Below are 17,081 nucleotides of genomic sequence, written 5' to 3' on the forward strand. Positions count from 1 at the left end.
TCACTTGGTATTGGCTTCCTTAGGTTTCGCATACCCTGCAAGGTATTTGAAACATGGATTGTAGAACCAGAATCAATCCACCATGTGTTATAAATAACATCAACCATATTAGATTCATAACAAACAAATGAGATTAGTTTACTTTTCTTCTCAAGCCATTTCTGGAATTTGGTGCAACTCTTTTTCATATGCTCCTTCTTCTTGCAGAAGGAGCACCTATTAACCTTCTTGATTCCACCTTGGGACGGTATTTTACCTTTCCCTTTCTTTTTGGCCTAATTCTGATCCTTTCCTTCCATTTCCATTAATGCACTCTCACCCAATTCCATTTTCAACCTTCCTTCCTCTTGAACACACATGGTCAAAAGCTCATTAATTGACCACTTATCTTTGTGTGTGTTGTAAGAGATTTTGAAGGGTCTATATTGTTGTGGAAGAGTGTTTAAAATGAAGTGCACAAGGAAGGAGTCAGACATTTCAACCTCAAGTGTCTTTAATTGTGCCGCAATATCCCTCATTTGCATCATGTGCTCTCGCACACCACTCACATCGGTGAGCCTTAAGAATGAAAACTTCATTATTAGGGTGCTGGCAAGTGCCTTATTTGAAGTCACAAATTGCTCATCGATAGCCTTCAGTAATGCCTTGACATTGTCATGCTGATCGACAGAACCACGAATACCATAAGAGATTTTGGTCTTTATGAACATCAGACTAAGGCAATTTGATCACACCCATTGTTCATAAAGAGCCTTTTCTACTGTAGTGTTGGTGTCAATAATGGTTGGTTTGTCTTTCCTGATAGCATAATTAATGTCCATGCACCCCAAATGAAGGAGAATTCTCTCCTTCCAAACCTTATAGTTATCACCTTTCAATTAGGGAATGTCACATTTTATATTAGAGAAATTGGCAGGTTGCATAACTGCACAAAAATTAAACATACATGCTTATCATTCAAATTTGAGACTAATAAACAAATATCATGTTTTACCAATGTAACTCATGTTCAAAAATTATGAATCTAGTGACATAAAACTTGTCTGTGGGCTAAAGTTCTAATTCAGTTAGATCCATGTAAAACCTTATGATAAAACTATCAAATTATGTTCCATTTCCTAATTCTTGTGGGTAATTAAGAAATATAATTTGATATTCAATCCTAATTAATTATACAAATATAATAAAAAATTCATGTGGGATAAAATTTTATTATTTCAAATATAATTAATTACCCATAATGTCATTTTCCTATATGTGATCCCAAAACACTTAATATATAATTTTGCATAATTAAATATGCTTTGGCTACTCCTTAATTAATTGAAATTATAAGGATCACTTGACATTTAATTAATTCACGAGAAAACTTATATATAAATAGCATGAAACCATAAGCAATTTTTACACAAAACTCAATATCACTGTGCAAAATTTCTAAAATTGTATAAATTATAAGCACATTAATATCTAAAATTAAATTCATAAAGAGCCTTTAAGAGTAAATTTAATGTGCAAATTATTTAATTTAATGTTGTATGCACAATAAACCATTAAAAATAAAAATATGCATTCAACTAGAAAAAATAAATAATCTAGCACATAAAATATCCATAAATTAACATATTTTAAAAACACTAAATTTTATGATTTTTTTATTTATTACAATTCACTAATTCCAGATCTCTGGCCAGGGACACAGAAAGACGTGTCACATTATAAACCAACCCCTTTTAAATAAATAAATAAATAAATAAAGAAGACAAGGTTGTGACTAATTGGGCTACTGCCCCTTTCCTGATTACTTGTTTACTTATATAAATCTTATTGACAGTCAAAACGATAAGCCCTTGTAGTCGTCCCCTACCTTCAACCGGGTCTGTTTGACCTATCTGTAACCCGAAATGAAACCCGACAGTTTCCAGACACCAAAATGATGATTTAAAACACCGAAATGTTAGAAATCTCATCTCCTAATGATTTCTAACAATATTTTTCATCAAAAACTTCTAAAATACCAAAACTCACTTGATTGAAAAATGCAGATTGTAAAATGAACAAGACAAAGGCATACAAGGCTCTGATACCAACTGATGGACAATAATAAAGAATCTAAACATGCTACAAAACCATTAAATAGCAATTAGATCATAAACGGAATTATAGACAGATCAGAAAACATACCTCCCGCTATTGCCATTCTACAGGTTAAAATGTGTTTTTCTATTTTCGGGTTTCTGGTGCTTCTAAACCTTCACAACCTCTACTTAGATGGTGTTTTGAAAAACTGAAAGGCTCTGTTTGGTTCCCGGAAAATGCGAGAGAAAGAAAATTGGGAGGAAAAATGGAAGGAAAGAAAAAGGCAAGGAAAGGAATATAATTTTTTCCACTTGTTTGGTTATCCATGGAAAATTCAAGGGAAAAAAAAAATCATTTTCTTTTGTTTGGTAAACCACAAAAAAAAAGTAAGGAAAAATGGAAGGAAAATAAAATCAACAATTTGTGTTAAATGGTTATCAATTTGTTGAATAATAAAATAAATTAATCCAATAAAAAAAACCATTGAAAAACGTGCATTTTTCGACATAAAACATTGCTCATAAAAAGTCTTTGCTATTATTTTTTTTATTAATAATTATAAGATTTATGTATAAAATTTTCCTCATGTAATACAAATAAAATATACGAGTAATAACTATTTTTTATTTTCAAGGGAACATTTATAGCTAATAAAAAGCTCTTAAAAAATTCAAAAGGATTTTCGAAATCAAAATTTAGAATTAAAATATGTTCATATAATGTAAAAATAAAAAAACTACTATATAAAATATAAATTTCAAAATTAAAAAGGATTTTCTAAATCTAAATTTAAAAATAAAAAACTACTATATAAAATATACTACTTTTTATCACAGTTTCTTCAATACCCATTTCAAAAGGTATCATTCTCTCTTTTGATGATCTTTTAGATGATCCTTGGGGACATACCCACTTGAAAAGTGAGGCTATTCTTAAGGTGTTTTTGAATACCCATTTGAAAATTTTGGTGGGCTTTTATTTCCGTTTTCAACTCAGGGAAGTTCAAAGTAAGGAGGAGAGAGCACTGACTCAGGATTAGCAGTGAACACCCTTTCAAGTAGAGCTGAGGCCCAGTTGGAACCGGAATCTCCTATCAGTATAAAGCCAACATCTGATCACCTAGCTTTTGATCAGAAGCATCTGCAGTTTCAACAACATCAACAACAATTAAAGATGGTAAGTGATAATTCTAGATTAGCAGGACCATCAGAATCTCAACCAGCTGCTTCTAAACCACCCCTGGAAAAGGTTCTCAATTCTCAAACCAAAACCAAAACGGGTATCAAAACTAAGGTAAAAGTAGTTGTAGATTTGATTATCCTTGAGTTGGTTTACACAACTTTTAGCAGCAGCCAACCACTAAAATTAGCCAACTATACAGAGTACCACTCCACAACCTCATGATGCTATCTATACAAAACATATCACCTTAAGCACCTGAGACAATCAAATTGAACTCTGTGCTCTGTTCAGTAGCCGCAAAAACTTAGATAATAAGAGAATTCAATGAAAGAAGAAGTCCAGAATTTGAAATTCAATTTGTAAATTATCGAAATCTCAAGAAACAACAAGCTGGTCTAAACCGAAAAAACATAATTTCCTCCATTTTTCAGCTAACCAAACAAAGGAATAATTGAATAATATGCTGAAAAGATAGATGAATAAAAAAAGTCTTCATAAGTCTAAAAATATAATAGATCAATTTCTAATAGTCAACTATCATCCATGAGTTTTGATATCAAAACTTCACGTATAGCCCCAAAACAAAAGTAAAACTAAAAATAAAAATAATCTCCATCTCAAATTAGGCATAAAAAAAAGTAGGTCTAAATTTAACTGACAACCAAAGCTTACGCCTATTAATTGGACAAGCAAGGAAGGCTCGAGCTACACTCACATCACCGATAAGAGCTTGATATGCTTTCATATGAGATACATCACTAATGCCTCCAATCTTAGCAATCTCTTCAAACAATTGCTCTTCTGTATAATTTTGAAGGTTGCTTCTATCAAGAGTCGCAACAACTGCATCCATTCTAACTCTAATTGACCTTAATTCTTCACTTACAATGTTAGCATATTTTGCTTTTCGCTTTTTTGTTTCTTTGTTTGACTTTGGTGCAGAAACAGATGCATCTGCAGATGAGAAAGATGTCTCAGTTGTTGCTTCATTTTCAACATAAGCAAATGTTTCATCTCTGATCCCATGTTGTGATGATCCTAATGGAATTATGTCATCCAAATTTTGTTCCTGGGCCCAACAAAGTTGTCTTTCTTTTGTACCTGCAACAAGACTTCCTGTTGCTTAATCTTTTCCAAGAAGAATGGACAACTTATCATAATTCTAATAGGTTTGTGTCTGAGCTGAGATGCTCCTGGGTGTGCCTTTTAACATCAGAAAAAACAAATATTAACAAAACTTGAGTTCAATTGTGATAATGTCTATTAGAAATTTATAACTCTACATTACATGCAAAATTTTTATTTCTAATAACTCAAAAATAATAATTAACTCACCTTAGTGTAAGTAGTCCATACTTCCATGGTAGCTTCGATCATTTGAGTTGATTAATTGAAACCAAATCCACTACCATTTTGTAAAACTTCTTGAGCAGCATAAAAGTTTTCATTCTATTTTTTATGTGCTCAGAGTTACAACTCAATTCAAATTTTCCCCAATTTCTCGTGCAACCATTGCATAAGCTATCTTGGTGAAGACTCCTCCTATCTTTTGCCCTTTATGCATTTGCTCCATTAATTGATCAACCAAAAAGTTGTCCATTTCATCAATCCAAGTCAAGTTTCTTTTTTCACTTACACTTTTGTGTACTTCAAAGCCTTCACTATGTTCCATCTGAAATAATAATACATATATATATGTTTAAACTGAAAAGTCAAGAGGAGGAGATATGATAATAACTTCATTGTAACTCATTCAAAGTGTGATTTTAACTAGAGGAGTTATAGTTCTAAATACAATCGCCCCTATGCAATCCTATAAAGAAACAAAATTATTAGTTTATTTTGAAATATAAATAATATTCTAATGATGTTTATTAGATAAGTAAGTTTACCTTAAAGTAGGGCCAAAATTTGGTATTGTCCTTGATTTCTTGAGGACACTTTAATCCATCAGGCTGCTTTAAGAAGGCATCATCTAAAGATATTATAGCTTTAAGAACTTAATGAAAGTGACAACTAACAATTTCACTAGAACACTTGAAATAAAATTTCATAGTTCTATTCCTTAAATTATGACCAACAATGTGAAGGAATTTGGTAACTTGTTCTTCTACATTACTATGTGCACTATTTCTAAGACGACCTGTTCCCTGAAGAATGTTTACTAGTCTTGCGAATGCATCCTTTCCCATACGTAGTTGATTATAACAATCTTCATTATCCATTAGTGTAAGTCTTTCCATCAAAGCATGTCATTCATAATCTCCTTCATTAGAGATTGATCTCTCCAAATAGTTTGAGCGATGATAAACTGAAACAAGAATTGCCGCATATGCAGCATATATAGCTACACAAGTTGCAACCCATCTTCTAAGTCTTTGCCACTCTTCATTATAAGTCTACATGATAGCAAAGTAAGATGAATGATTTAGTAAAGTCATTATTCAGTCTTGAAATGTGATAGTTAAATTAAGTTAATCTAAGATTGATTATAACTATTTATGATAGTTAAATTAATGACAAGTTACCACTTATGGTAAAACAGACCTTACTAGAGTTGAAATGTCTAGTTTAAAGCATGATAACAAAATGAAACTCTTTCTAAGTTCATTATTCAGTCTGAAATTTGCATGATTACTTAAGAATACTTGATCCTCCACTTGGTTTTGGGATGAATGAAGGAGAGTAGAGTATTAAGAAGAAGATGATGAATGAGTGACAACAAAGTGAACTTACCTAAGATCGTTTAGCTGCCAAAGGGTCACTCGAATTTTTGTCAGGATGAACTTGCTTTGCCTACACAAATAATAGAAAAGTAAATTAGGTAAAAAGAAATGGAAAACCCATACACTCTTTTAGTTCAAATGAATCTCTATTTTAGTTCAAATGTTTATTTTAACATGGCCTTGATTTTTGGTGTTTATTTTGTTTCTATCTCTTTTGTATTTCTGGTAGATAAACTGAATGGGCCTTAATTTTTATCAAATGTTAAATACTAGTGATGTTTGGTATTGGGAAAGTAATGAGGAAACAAAATAAATTATAATTGGTGGGTCCAGATCAGTGAGAGTTGATAAGCATCTAGAATAACTATTTGATATTAAAAAAAAAAACTTTATGGTTGAAGAATCCTAATAAGAGAGAGAGAGTGATGTGAAATAGGGCACATGGGAACACGAGGGCATGTGGAGAAGATTTAAAGCACTTTCTTGAATTAAATTTTGAAGTAGAGGAACCAGGAATAACATGGATCCACCCTATTCTAAATGGGTACCCCCTAAACCTCCAACTAATAAAGCCATGTGAAGAGCTTGTTTTAGGCCAGCCTAAAGTAGTGTAGTAAAGGAGCCACTACCCTCTCCTACTCCAACCCTAAGTGTGGGAACCTTCCTTTTACATTTTCCAATTTAGAGATATGTCCCCATTTGGATTCATGGGGAACCTTCATTTATGCAATTCTCAACCCATTCAGGCCTTGAACACAGCAAATTTTGAGCCTAGAAACTAGTAATATATACCCTAAATTTAGGCTAGGGGGAAAAAAGGTAACATTCAATCAAAGAGATATGGGGGGGCTAGATCGATATTTGGTTTATGATCACTAGAGACCATGGCTTGAATTTGTCCTGTCCATTGTTTTTACTCCAGGTTTCCTCATTGTGCATAGGATTTGACCTGTGGTCCTAGTCCTCTCTCTAAAACCCTTTCCTAACATAAAATTATTCTTTTTCACTTTGTTGTTCCTATTTATATCAGTCTTGATACTGTTTCTTTTGTAATAAATTTGAACCATATGTTTAATAGCACATATGTTTTGTCTAAGAAAAAATTATAATTGGTTAGTATCAATTTTTCTACAGAACATAAATAGAACCTATGATTCTCACAACAGAAAACATGGTAAAGAAACGAATCCACAGCAGCATGAATACACAAAAATCAATCACCTATGAGTGTGTAACTGTCATAAAGGATAAAATTAACAATCCGGTTCACAAAAATGAGGGGAAAATTGAGGGATAACAGACCTTGGATGTTGTCTGGTTTCTGAGAAGAAGAAGCAGAAGAACCCATTACATGAGTTGAGAATTTCTACCTTACGAGTTTTCTTAGAGCTCCAGAGAAAGACACAAATTGAGGTTTGGAGCCAAAAACAAATTGGGTTTTCAAAGAAATGTGTGTTGGGAAGCTCAAATTTCCTAGACTTCGAGAAGCCATTGCTGACACCAAAACTACCTCAAATATGTGTTTGCCTTTACACCGTATGAGAATATAAGCTTATTTATTTATTTATTTTAATTGTTTTTGGTACTGTTAAATTATTTTTTTAGATTCAAACAATCATGGAATTTTTAGCATGTTTCTAGATCTTGGTAAGCCAAGATCCTCCAACTAATGAACAAAAATCTAAATGACAAAGCAGTATTTATATGCAACATACTCATAAAAATTGCCAAGTTAGCATGTTTCTAGATCCTGGTAATATCCCATCTCCTCAAGCTCCAATTAAATTGAGGAGTCCACTAGTCTCCAAAGTTTCAACCAAGCTCTAATTCTGCACACTAAGATTATTGATTCCAATAATTTCCTCAAGAGAATCCTTATTCTTGAACACACTCACAAGTTATTAATTGCACCAGAATATGTCAGCCATTTGAAACCTAAGTATTCCAGTTGGCTCTTGCAATATTCCTATTCCATGGGTCCAAAAGTGTATAAAACAACATATCTTGTATGCTTGTTCTCAAATCACTAATATACTTGCAACCAGCAGTTCATCCATCTCCAACAAGTCATTCCTTGATCTTAAGTAACAGAAATTCAGTAGTTAGATACCTTAGATGCATGACTTGAATGTAATTAAACAGAATAACTTTTCTTTCATCTTCTTTTTCATTTTTCTCTAATTTTTGAATTTGGGCTTACCCTTTCTTTGCTGAAAAAACTTGTAGTTGCTCCTACCAGGCCCTCTCTTTAAGGGAACCAGTACTAATTTATCCCTCTCTTCAGGAGCTTGATAAAACTTGGAAATCCAATCTCTCATTCACAAAATCTGTAAATTCCTCAGGTTTAAGACTTCCAAGAAACTCTGGAATTTCTACCATGATAAAAGACTCCTATCAAGAACATAATCGATCATCTGCTGATTTCCAAACCTAGTAGCATAGAATTTATTCATTTCATAGTAAGTGCTAGAAGAATCATTTGTATTCACTGAGACACATTCAGCTGGCATCAATGGACTCTATGAAGCTGTAGAAATGTTATTGTGCTGGTTTAACAACATCTCTAGTGTACTGACCAAGTCATCCAACTAGGTATGAAACTGTGTATCAAGTGGCACAATCATAACTTGTTATCCTTCCTCCAACTAATGAACATATCTAAGTAAACCCGATCCCCTCTTCTCCCACTCAAACAAATCACAATCCCCACTTACCATTTGAAAACACAACCCTAATCACAACCTAGAGAGTCATAATGATCATAGCCTACCAGTTGACGCTTACTGTACAACTTAAGTTCTGTAACTACTCTCATAATGTAAGCAAATCAAGAAATACAAAGAGTCATTTGGGAATCCCCTGGAATGATATCAATTGAGGTGATTTTTGTGCGAAGTCATATGTGGAATTTGATTCATTTTTAGACAATTGAACCAATTTGGCTATTAAAGAGAAACAAATGAAAAGTAATTCGAAAAACTAAGTATGATGATGAAAGAGGGTCTGGTGTGGTTGGTTAGCCATCAACTTACCATTGCCAGAAGAGCCACCCCTCTTCTCTCGTCAAATATACATTCACATGTCATTGAAAAAACCAAGTAATATGGATCAAATGAAGCATTTCCCGTGTGAACACTATGTCAAATTCCCAATTACAGCATATATGCAATACACATATATGCAATAAACACAAGCTCAATTACAGCATATATGCAATAAACCTTCCAAAAATTGATGCCACCAACAATGATACAAAACAATAACCAAGCACTCAGAGGCAGCAACAAGATAAATATATGCAATACACAACTGTAGACCCATTCCCCCAACCAAATTATGAAAAAACCATCAGCCAGTAAACAATAGCAGAACATCAAGGGTAAAAATCAGATCAAATCCAGAACGCAACAAGCCAGGAAAGTTTAGAAAAATTCTAGAGAAATTTAAGAAACGAGAAAGACGAAAGCAACCTAGAAACCCAAACAGAGAACCCAAGAGAGAACGATTACCTTGGGTTCCGGGTTTTCACAGGATGAGGTGGATTGGAGTTCAATTCATACTTGATCTGAAGACATGGATCCGAATACATTCACTGGATTTGAAGAATCCATTTCATGCATGGGAACTTGATTTGAAGAGCGCACTTCATCCATGGGAACTCGGGTGCTTGAAAAGGGTAGGTTTTCGGCCCTGGAAGGTGGTCGGAGTGATTGTGGTGGTCGTTGAAAGGGTCGACGACGGTGAGAAGCCATAGCCACAGATGAAGAGGAAGTAAGAGGTGAAGCCTCGATGAACAACAGCCCGATAAAATCCCCCCCCCCCTTCTCTTTTCTCTTATTTTCCTATTTATTTTTTAAGGAAAATAATAGGGAAAATATTGCAATATTTTCTTTAATACTTTCCTTTATATTTTTTTTCCATCTTATTTTCCATGTCATCCAAACTAAAGAAAACCATTTTCCTCTACATTTTTTTTCCTTTCCTTAGCATTTTCCGAGAACCAAACAGAGCCAAAGAGATTGAAGGCTTCGGGAACCTTACCCATTAGTGTTCTGCCTCGTTTTAAAGACTCTCTCCATCATCGAGTTTGCCTGGAGCGTGCACAGAACATGGGGTAGTGATGCAAATGTGGTTCCAAGCATGAATCCTCGTTCCTAAATTAATGGAATGATGTGGACCACATTCCGAATCACATCTTCGGTTTATTACCAAAGATGCAAGAGAAATAAAATCCCAACAGTGACAACACTATTCGTATCTTGTATTCGGATCCCCATGACTGTGTGCAGATTTTGAGTATGCAAAGTGTTTCTTTTCCTCTAGAATCTCTCCCTCGAAGTTCAGGCATCAGTAGGTGGTAAGGTTGGTGCTGATCGCCCTGCTAGTCTTTTTTTTAATGTTGGTTCGCAGAATGGAGTTTTGTTCAAAACAGTGGTAGATATGGCGACAGGTCAGCTCTCTGATGCTCATTCCCGATCCTTAGGACTGAGAGCCCCAAAGATATTCTGTGTCATTGTGAGAGGCCAACGTGCAATGCTATGCTTGTCAAGCCGCCCTCGGCTTGGCTATATTCACCGAGGGCATTTTCTGTTGACATCGCTTTCTTATGAGACACTTGAATTTGCTGCATCATTTTCATCTGATCAGTGTGCTGAAGGTGTGGTGGTTGCTGCTGCTGGGGATGCGTTGAGGATCTTTACTATTGAAAGACTGGGTGAAACATTTAATGAAACTGTGATTCCTTTAAGGTATACACCAAGAAGGTTTGTTCTTCAACCCAAGCAAAAATTATTGGTAATTATTGAGAGTGATCAAGGAGGATTTGCAACGAAAGAGCGTGAAGCCGCTAAAAAGGAATGCTTTGAGGCTGCTGAGGGAGAAGAGTTAAAGAACTCTAATGTAAACCTGCAGTTGGAAAATTTTGAATTGGCAGAAAGGTTAGAAGCCATTCAAGCCTTTGCAAGTTTTGTTTTGAAATGTCCAGAGGTAGAAGTAAGGAAACTGAACCACAATTCAAGACACGAAAATGAAGATTTGCCAAAGAAATTGGGCAACTCCAAACAAATCAATGCGAGCTGATGTAGAGAGCCAGTCTATCTTCAGTAGCTTAATGTTCACCTGCGCCATGAGCTGAGAAATTGACAGGCTGGTGGCTCAACTGCATGTAAAGGAATTATTGCATTCGCTCAGCAGCGGCCCTCACTATTGGACTTTCTCCAGCACAACGAATTTTGGAAAGCCAGAGGACTCTTACAAGCTAATTCCATGGATGCGCAAGCGACTTATGAAGTCAATTCCAGGGAGTTGCTGTTTGTTGATTCCTATCACTTGAGTAGGCCACATAAAGACACTTTGTTGTCTGCATCTGCCTTAGATGCAGATGATGACTAATATCCTCTAGCTTATGGGGTGGTTAATATTGATAATGAAGAAAACTGGTTGTGGTTCCTAGAGCATCTGAAGTCTTTACTGATGAATCGTCAAGTGGTTCTAATTTCAGATAGGAACCCAAGCTTTCTTTCAGCAGCTAACAAAATTTCTTAACAAGTTGAGGTTAAGCCTCAAGAGCAGAGGAACAAAAATGGTGAGCATGCTGAGTAGCTTGAGGCAAAATGCAGAGCAAGATGTTAATATCATTACAACAGACAGTTGAGAGAGTACGTTAAAGCTAGAAGCAAAGATACCTCTATTTCAGATGCATTTATTGTTGTATGTTTGTTTGTATGGAAAATAAATTCTTAGTAGAAAGCATTTATTGATAATGGTATCATGTTAACATCAAAATTTCTTGATATAATTTCAAAGCTTGTGAAATGTTGGGTTCGAGTGATGTATGACAAACACCTATATGGGCAATGGAAGTTTTAGAAACTTTTCACTTTCATTCTCTTTCATGTTTGAGAAAGGATTATGCGAATTTGATAAGTTGTCAATTTGATGCAAAAGTTTAAAGTTATGTTTGGTTCTCCAACAATTTGAGGGAAAATGTGAGGAAAAGAAAATAAAGTGAAAAAGTGAGAAGTAAGAAAAAATAAAGGAAAATAAAAAAAAATAGAGTCAAAGTTAATAAATTATTTTATATGCTTCTCTAAACTCATTTAATTTATTTTCTTTCATTATATAAAAATTAAATAACTTAAAAATATATAATATTCTAACTAATTTTAATTATATTTAATTTTCTTTCACTATTTTTTATAGTGAAACTAAATATGAAAAAACTATTTTTTAAAAACCAAACATAACCTAAAAATTTTGATGTTATATTAAGTTACAACAAAACCTTGATAAATGAATGTTCAATAAATTTTGTATAGAGGGATCACTCTATACAAAGGCCGTTGGCCATTACAAGTTCCTTTTCTGGGGTTCTGGAGGGATGAAGGGTTAATGGACCTACCCCTTTTCATCTCTGCATAAAGTGTCCATACACAAACTTGAACATGTACTTTCATACGTGAGAGCACGAGAGGTTACAAATAATCGAATCTATCAGCTAAAATTCCTTCAGAAAAACCCCAATCATTCACCTTCTTTGATTATGTGGAGGTTCCCATTGCTTTTCTCAGCATTGTTTTCTTCTCAGTAAATGGATTTATTGTAATCACATCCTTATCACTGAGCAGTGCCCTTAGTTGTGGTATGGACCAGCATATCTTCTTAACAATCATTTCATTTGATATCTTGCATGTCTGTCTTGTCAATGAACTTTTGTAGATCTTGAAACTTTTTGGTGGAACTTTCATCTTTAGTTTTTCTTTTTGGCTATCTACTCTACTTTCTCATGTGAAACTGCCCCTGTCCTTTTAGATGTTCTCTCCACTTTATTGCATTGTAATGTTTTGCATTTCCTGTGCAGCTTTCACTTGGATCATGCTGCATCCCTTCCACATTTCCTAAAGAAGGTTGGCCATTTTCTTAATCAAATTTTATGCAATAACTTTGCATATGTTTTTAAATAAGCTAAAATATTTGAATTTGTTCATTAGACCACATTCAAAGGGCGAGTTTTTATGACTCATGCAACGAAGGCTATCTACAAGTTGCTTTTGTCTGATTATGTGAAAGTGAGCAAAGTTTGAGTTGAAAATATGTTGTATGATGAACAAGACATTCTTTGCTCCATGGATAAAATTGAGGTGTGTTTATTTTTGTTTATAGATGTATGTTTCAATCTTCATTTTTTTAAGGCTCGTAATATTTCTCCTCAAGTCCAAACTGGTTTTGAAGCTAATCTAAATGCATCCCTTTCCTTGGTTGGTGGTGAGGGACTTTGATTTGGCTTTTTTCATCTTTTTATTCTTTGGTTTTAAAATTTTTGTCAATGTTATCTTTTAAGTTTTATTGTAGTTAATATTTCTTATTATCCAGAGGAATATAATAATGTTGTTCCACCCTTATTGCATAAGAATTGAGTACTGTATTCCATGGAAACTTGGATTTGGAACAATGACCAAAACTTTCTATTTTTCTTCTTTTCTTTTTCCTCAACTTCAAAAACCTCTTTACCTTCAAAGATCCTATGCATTTTCTCTCACCAAAGGCACTGAGCTAAACAAGAAGTATCAACTAGAAATAACTCCCAGTCATGGAAATCTTTTCATATTTCTCACCATCAAATACTCCAATGCTACCTGTACTTCCAATGTACTGTGTTCACCATTTTACATTGGGGCTTTTCTTACATATATTTATGTATCTCCCCATCCCTTCCAAACCCCCCACCCCCCACCAAAAACAGAAAAAAAAAGAATAAGAAAGAAAAAGGAAATCCAATGCTACTCGTTTTACTCTTTTATGTGGATTATTTTTGTCTTTCATCAACTATCCTAATGCCGTTTGTTGCTCTCTTTTATGCCTTGACAATGTTAGCATTGTTTTTTTTTTTTTTTTTTTTATAACTTTTTGTGAACTTGTTGCTTTCTCAGAACTCATAATATCTTACTTGGAAAGTGTTCTTAGTTTAAAAGAGCATTAGGATTCTATAGTTCCTAATTAGTTGTCTAATACCCTAACTGAGAAGGTTTGTTAGGTATTATTGTATGTCATGTTGAATGAAGCCTTTGGTGCCCTTGAGGCCTGGCTCAAGTGGTTAGGGGATGGGAAGGGTTTGCATTTTTTTTTTTCTTTTAATGTTAGTTGTGAATTTCTGATAACTTGATGCATGTAACGTAATATTATGGTTGTGCCTTTAATGTAACCATCCGTTTTAAGGCATGAATTTATCAACATAATTCAGCTTGATTGGATGTCAACGTGTAGATCCAAAGTGTTAAAATCGCAATGTCAAGTTGCATTGGTGTTTATTTGAGAGTATTTCTTTTCCTCTGTTTTGATCAGGTTTTGTACAATAAGGAAGGATTTCTCATCCTTCTCTGTACTTCCATTTTTGAAGGCCTAAAAAATTATGGTCACAATGTAAAAAAAAAGTTATGGTCACAATGGTCCATGTATCACGGATTAGATTAAATCCAGTTATTTAAATTTGTGATTAGCTCTACTGTCCTATCTTGGGTCTCTAATTTGAAATTAATAGTGCATAAACGTCTACTACCTTGTCCTTAAGCCTTAATCTTTCTACTGTTGACATTCATACCCTGAATCATAGATTCTACCTAAGTACTGCTGTTTTAGGTCTCTATAACATCTGTGGACTTTCTGTACTTACCTTCTATTAGAACAGATGGGTTTTGTCTTCAGTTCTGGACATAATGAGATATTGGTAAATAAAACTAACATAGTAGGAATTAATCTATTAAGATTTAAATGACTATACTTCTAATATTAATTCATGTTTTGTGTTCCACAACAGCATTTTTTCTATTGTTCTGAATTTAGTTTCAAAATTGTCACATAACTAATCTAATAAAATATAAAACTTGTTCACTAAAAAAAGCAATATGGTGTGTATCTTATATGCCAAAATATTGGTTGCATATAATCCTGGTCTATTGCAGAATGTTGGGCCATTTACAACAATTGACTTTAGATATGTAGCTTAATTTTATCATCTCATTTAATCTTCCTGTAACTGTAATTAAATCTCCCTTCTGCAGGTTATTGATTTCCACCAGACTTTAGAAGTAAATGGTATACGATTTTGGTGTTACACAGCTGGCCATGTCCTTGGTGCTGCCATGTTTATGGTTGATATTGCTGGTGTCCGAGTACTTTACAGTGGAGACTATTCTCGTGAAGAAGATCGTCATCTCCGTGCTGCTGAGATCCCACGGTTCTCCCCTGATATTTGCATAATTGAATCCATTTATGGTGTCCAACTCCATCAGTCTTGGCATGTGTGAGAAAAGTGCTTCACAGATGTCATCCACTCAACCATTTCTCAAGGGGGTCGTGTTCTAATCCCTGCATTTGCTCTAGGTCATGCCCAAGAACTCTTCCTTATCCTTGATGAGTATTGGTCTAACCATCCTGAGCTCCATAACATCCCCGTATATTATGCTTCCCCCCTTGCAAAAAGGTGCATGGCTGTTTACCAGACATACATCAAGTCCATGAATGAGAGGATCTGCAACCAATTTGCAAATTCAAATCCTTTTGACTTCAAGCACATATCACCTTTAAAGAGCATTGAGAATTTTAATGATGTAGGTCCCTCAGTGGTGATGGCGAGCCTGAGTGGGCTTCCGAGTGGGTTGTCAAGACAACTTTTTGATATGTGGTGCTCTCTGATAAGAAAAATGCATGTGTTATACCTGGGTATGTCGTGGATGGGACATTGGCAAAAACCATCATCAATGAACCCAAGGAAGTTACTTTAATGAATGGTCTTACTGCTCCCCTCAACATGCAGGTCCATTACATTTCTCTCTCTGCCCATGCAGATTTTGCACAGACAAGTACGTTCTTGAAGGAGCTCATGCCACCTAACATCATTCTTGTTCATGGAGAAGCTAATGAGATGGGGAGGCTCAAACAGAAGCTTATCACCTAGTTTGCTGACCGCAACACCAAAATTATTTCCCCAAAGAACCATCAGTCGGTTGAAATGTATTTCAACCCTGAGAAAATGGCAAAAACCATCGGGAGGCTGGCTGAAAAGACCCCAGGAGTTGGTGAAACCGTCAGTGGTTTTTTGGTAAAGAAAGGGTCACTTATCAGATAATGGCACCTGACGATCTTAATGTCTTCTCGCAGCTATCCACGGAAAATGTCACCCAGAGGATTACTATTCCTTACACTGGTGCCTTTGGTGTAATAAAGCACAGGCTGAAGCAGATATATGAGAGTATGGAGTCATTGCCAGATGAAGAATCTGAGGTTCCAGCTTTTCGAGTCCATGAACGGGTGACAGTGAAGCATGAGTCAGAGAAGCATATTTCACTGCATTGGACATCAGATCCTATTAGTGACATGGTCTCTGACTCCATTGTGGCTCTGGTTTTAAATATCAGAGGCCATAAAAACTGAAGAAGAAAATGGGAAGAAAGCAGAAAAGGTGATACACGCACGCCTTGTTTCTCTGTTTGGAGATGTGAAGTTGGGAGAGAATGGGAACCTGGTGATAAGCGTTGATGGAAATGTGGATGAAAACGAAGGCCTTAAGGAAAGGGTGAGAGTAGTATTCCAGTGGATTTCAAAATGCTGTGAAGCCAATCCCTCTATCCGTGTCTTAGCTCCTTGCCTCAGGTTCTCTGTATTTTCAACTTCTTCCCAATTAATTCTGAATTTTGAGGTTAAAGTTCTCTATGAATCAATATTTCTTACTTAACGTAATTAGTCTGCTTATTTTAGGATAATGTTGAACACTGATCCACCTCAGTCCCAAGCTAGATCACATACAGCAACTTTTTCTTTAACGTACCTTTTATGTTGTAATGCTCAAGAGATTTTGCTCTATGATTTTTGTAATTTTTCTGGGCTTCACAAATGCATTAATCTTGTTGAACAGTGTTATATCCCCAGAAATTATGGTTATCAATGCATAACTTGAATGTTTCATTAGTGAAGCATGTAAATTATGTTTATGTTTTCCTAGGTTGTGTTATTGTTTGACGCTAATTCTAGATCTGGTGATGAGTGGTCTCCTTCTATCTAAGATGAGACTTGAGCCTGTTAGTAATTTTCTCAGCAACC

At 34.8% G+C, this 17,081-nt stretch overlaps 1 protein-coding gene across 1 annotated transcript; it reads left to right on the plus strand.

Moving 5' to 3' along the window:
• The first annotated feature begins 10,315 nt into the window (after positions 1-10,315).
• LOC117926486 (spliceosome-associated protein 130 A-like) lies at positions 10,316-11,083 on the plus strand. The gene has a single exon (XM_034845585.1). The coding sequence runs from the start codon at positions 10,428-10,430 to the stop codon at positions 11,064-11,066; it is 639 nt and encodes a 212-aa protein (XP_034701476.1). The 5' UTR covers positions 10,316-10,427; the 3' UTR covers positions 11,067-11,083.
• Positions 11,084-17,081: the final 5,998 nt, after the last annotated feature.

The sequence above is a fragment of the Vitis riparia genome, chromosome 12 (genome assembly GCF_004353265.1).
Source record: "Vitis riparia cultivar Riparia Gloire de Montpellier isolate 1030 chromosome 12, EGFV_Vit.rip_1.0, whole genome shotgun sequence".
NCBI classification, from domain to species: domain Eukaryota; kingdom Viridiplantae; phylum Streptophyta; class Magnoliopsida; order Vitales; family Vitaceae; genus Vitis; species Vitis riparia.